Below are 4,324 nucleotides of genomic sequence, written 5' to 3'. Positions count from 1 at the left end.
AAACTGCAAATACCTACTGGCTAGCACCTGGAAAGGACATGCCAGGCTTCGCAGGCCCCGCTCTACGGACACTCTTAAAAGATGATGCAGAGAATCATGATACAGTATGCTCACAAGTCTGGACATTGTCCCGAGAGAGCCACTGAAAGTTGTTAAACAGGAGAGTGACGATGAGCTGTCATATCAGTCATTTTCAAACTTCTGGTTAACACATCCTCGAGCCATACAAAATCTTTCTCAGAAACTAGAAATTTAACCTCGAAGAATGTAAAGCAGCTCTGGCAGACGTGTGTGTACATACATTGGCACGGACACAATCATTCCTTGCATCCTTAAAAGCAGTTTGAAAAACTGAGCCTTCGATGTCTGGTACAGAGGGTGAATTGTAACTGTATCCTCAGCATCTTAGCATGCACTGACCTGGCACTGAGCAGGTCCTCAATATTTGTCCACTAAATTAAAGTTCTTATATCTTAACTAGGACAGGCCACAAAATTGCCAAACAGTTACAGAGAATTTTAAAAAATCTTAAGATCATGAAATTCAGCCAACAGATATATGAAACCAAATGATGGACTGGCCATAATTGTCAATAGGAATTTCCCCTTGTTAATTTAAAACAACTACACTATTGGCAAGCCAGTCTGCCACTTAGACACATCATACTGTAAGTCTAATTTGTTTTCCCTGTACAAAAATGTCTTTTAAATATATATTTTTATTGATTTTTTACAGAGAGGAAGGGAGAGGGAGAGGGATAGAGTTAGAAACATCGATGAGAGAGAAACATCGATTCAGCTGCCTCTTGCACGCCCCCTACTGGGGATGTGCCCGCAACCCAGGTACATGCCCTTGACCGGAATCGAACCTGGGACCCTTCAGTCCGCAGGCCAGTGCTCTATCCGCTGAGCCAAACCAGCTAGGGCCAAAAATGTCTTTTAGAAAATTATTTTTACATTTGTAAATACCTAAAGGCACATCGTGCATTACAATAATTGATATGGAATTCACAAAAGCATTCATAAGAAAATTACAGCTATGGCTCCTTTGTCATGCCTGTCCTTAGAAATGACTCTTACAGTGCTTTCAAAAAGCACTCAGACATAATAAGAAGACAATTATTTCTTCATTTTCAATAGTAGGCTTTGAGAAGATAGTACAAAAGATATAATAGCCTGTTTTCTTAAAGTAATGATCGATTTCAAAGCTAAGTGCGTTTAAAAGTAGAATAGATGCTCTTTGTCCAGTCAAATGATTTAGTCCTTGTACCCTTCAAGTTGGTTTTGGGTTATAGTTTTATATTTATATATATACAATTAGCCCATGTTTTTCCATTTGGCTCATGCCTAAACTATCAAAAGAAAATTATAGCTAACTCCTCCAGGCTGCCAGACTATGATGAATGTGGTAATAACTATACTATTTCCATGCCACGAGAACTCATGATTATAAGAATAAGCATCACATATTTTTGTATAGCAAAGATATACTATAAACTAAAGTCCAAAATATACACAGACACTTATTAACTAAACAGAAAGACTACATTAATAAAATCTCACACATGAAACAACCAACACTACCCAAGCTGCTTGCTCTCAAATTTCTAACAATGTGCTGTTGTTTGGCCATTTCTAGAATAGACCTCTGTTCTAACACAGGGCACCCATATCAACAAAGGTCTTTTGGTTAACGGTAAAGTATTATTCACATGTACTGGCATGGTTAATAACTGGCTGATGTTACAGCAACTTCTTAATGTAAGCTTTTTATTCATTCAACCAACATGATGAGCTTTGATTTCCTTATCTGCAAAATGGAGATACTACCTTCACTGAGTTATTATGAAGATTTCATTATTAATAGCCATTTAATAAATGACGACTCTCTCGCAAGTTCCCTGATGGCTAAGCTCTGGACTGCACACTGGCGGCATTAAGAACACAAAAAGCTCTCTGCTCAAGGAGCTCAGTCCCTAGGACCACGCACCCCCACAGAATTCCTGAGATGGTTCAACTGCTATTCCCCTAACCCCTACCCCCAGTATCAAACAGGATGGGAAAACTCAAGAGAAAACACTGACATGTTTTACAAAAAGCTGCAACTTTACTAACAATATATTCTAACATGTATCAAGGTTTCAGGAACGAAATTCTGAACCTCAAGAAACTGCAATACTCAGTATTAATTAAAAATCGAAAAAGGGTAGGGTGGTGATTCATGGGTTTTCAGTCCAAAATAAAAATGCAGAAATAGTTTACTTTGGTGGATCTGTATTGATGCCATATTTCTCCTTGAGAAGCTTCAACTGTTCTTCCTTCTTCTTTGTGTCCATCTTCTGAAATGCCTGAAAATGTGGTAAGTGCCAAAGTTAAGTTACCAATCTATAGTCAAATGAATTCCACTAATAGCACCAGCCAGAAAGGAGCTCAGAGTACCCATCTCCCCTAAGGGTGCAGTTCTGCAGCAATTCCTATCTGGGCTCCCCCCATGACGAGAACTGTGCTATACTCACCCTGTTGGCATTATAGTACAAAACCACGAGGTATCTGTTACAAACGTTGAATCCGGACAGGTGATCACATGCATTCTTGGCATCAAAGATGTCCTCATAGACCACATAAGCTGTTCCTCTAGTTTCAGGTGTGTTCCCCCTGCAGAGTTGAATGAGACTTAATTAAACACATATTTACCTGAAAACCATTAGAGGAAATAAACCTTATGGAAGGGTATGCTGGATAATCCTGTAATTTCTTGAATTAGGTAATTTTTGTTTTTAAGTGAAATAGCTATAGGTTAAACTTACTGTTATGTCAAGAATACTTTTAAAAAAAAAAAGAATACACTAAGAACCAATTTTCAGTCTTACACTGGAAAGTACAGTATTGAGGAGTGATGGCTCCTATTAGTCAGCTATGTCTGAATGGAGTTTTTCCTTTAAAAAAAAAGTTATTTAAAAAAATATTTATTTTAATTTAAAGAGCAGATCAGGGAAAGGGTTCCCTATACTTTTAAATCTTCCACAGGAAGCTGTAGTTGAAAAAAAAAATCATTTTCCTCAGTTACTTTTATATCCCTTTACTCAGTTTATTCAGAAATTCTGCAGTCAGTAAAAGAGACAGTGAAGATTGTTGAAAAAATTAGAGTTAATGCATATAACAGTATAGTTTTTGACTTTATAAATAGCAGGTGTACAATAAATGTTAGTTCTTCCTTCCCTTCCAGACCCCTCAAACTGTTCATGCTCTCAGTAACTTCACAATTAGTTGGCTCTCATTGAGCTGGATCATAAGGGCCTCGGTAGGTATTTCCCCCTTGCAAACAACAAACAAACAAACAAACAAACAAAAAAAGGAAAAAAATCCCATCTCCCTGACTTCAATTAGCCTCGGAGGCTCTCAGGCCCCCTTGTCAGCTATAATTCCAAGGTTATAGATTACGCAATCATTTTATTTAAACATTTCGAAAGTTTCAGTAAACTCACACTCTGATTTGACGAATAGGTCCGTATTTCCCAAATATATCATACATTTCTTCAGCTGTGATTTTGTAAGGCAAATTTCTTATATACAAAATCCGATTTACTTCAGGTGGAAGTCGAATCTAAAATGAGAAACATGTATTGTCATTATAATTAGGAGAAAGAATGCTACCATTTAAAAAAACTCTCATAGTGAAAAAGAAATTCTCATAATAAAAAATAATAAACAAAAAAGCCAAGACCAAAAATTATAATCTGCTATACTGAAAATGGCATACTCTTTGGAAAAGCAACTGGGCACTGATTATAGGGAAGACTATTAGCAGGAATAAGGGGCTACTACAAAACCCAGGCTTTCCGTCAATGCCTTTATCGTTTATTTAGATTTGATGGCCAATACGACTGGTTTCTTTTATTCCTCAGGTGAGCAGTTTGCTTATGTACTGCCATCACGACAGAAAATAAAATACTTATTTGGCTTCCTTTTCATTCATTCAAAAATATTTACTAAGCACCTTCTTTTTTTTTTTTTTAATAAGTTTTTTATTGATTTCAGAGAGGAAGGTAGAGGAAGAGGGAGATAGACACATCAATGATGAGAGAATCACTGATTGGCTGCCTCCTGCATGGCCCCCCCTGGAGACCCAGCCTGCAATCCAGGCATGTGCCCTTGACCAGAGTCGAACCCGGGACCCTTAAGTCCGCAGGCCAACACACTATCAACTGAGCCAAACCGGCTAGGGCTACTGAGCACCTTCTTTACATATACACCAGGCCAGTAGTATTAGGGTTACACAGTGAAGGAGGGAAGACAAGGTTTCTGCATTCCCCAGACTTAGTAGT

The 4,324-nt window shown here is 37.9% G+C and overlaps 1 protein-coding gene across 1 annotated transcript; it reads right to left on the bottom strand.

Moving 5' to 3' along the window:
- Positions 1-2,084: 2,084 nt before the first annotated feature.
- On the bottom strand, positions 2,085-3,637 carry SF3B6 (splicing factor 3b subunit 6). Its single transcript, XM_023756447.1, has 3 exons — positions 3,485-3,637; positions 2,516-2,654; positions 2,085-2,347 (listed from the first exon to the last, which is right to left on the bottom strand). Exons 1-3 carry the CDS (start codon positions 3,529-3,531, stop codon positions 2,258-2,260), a joined length of 276 nt encoding a protein of 91 aa, XP_023612215.1. The 5' UTR covers positions 3,532-3,637; the 3' UTR covers positions 2,085-2,257.
- Between the last annotated feature and the right edge of the window lie 687 nt (positions 3,638-4,324).

This window comes from Myotis lucifugus, unplaced genomic scaffold, assembly GCF_000147115.1.
Source record: "Myotis lucifugus unplaced genomic scaffold, Myoluc2.0 scaffold_94, whole genome shotgun sequence".
Lineage (NCBI taxonomy): Eukaryota > Metazoa > Chordata > Mammalia > Chiroptera > Vespertilionidae > Myotis > Myotis lucifugus.
The sequence above is the reverse complement of the archived record's forward strand: the minus strand, read 5'-3'. Positions and strand labels throughout refer to the sequence as shown.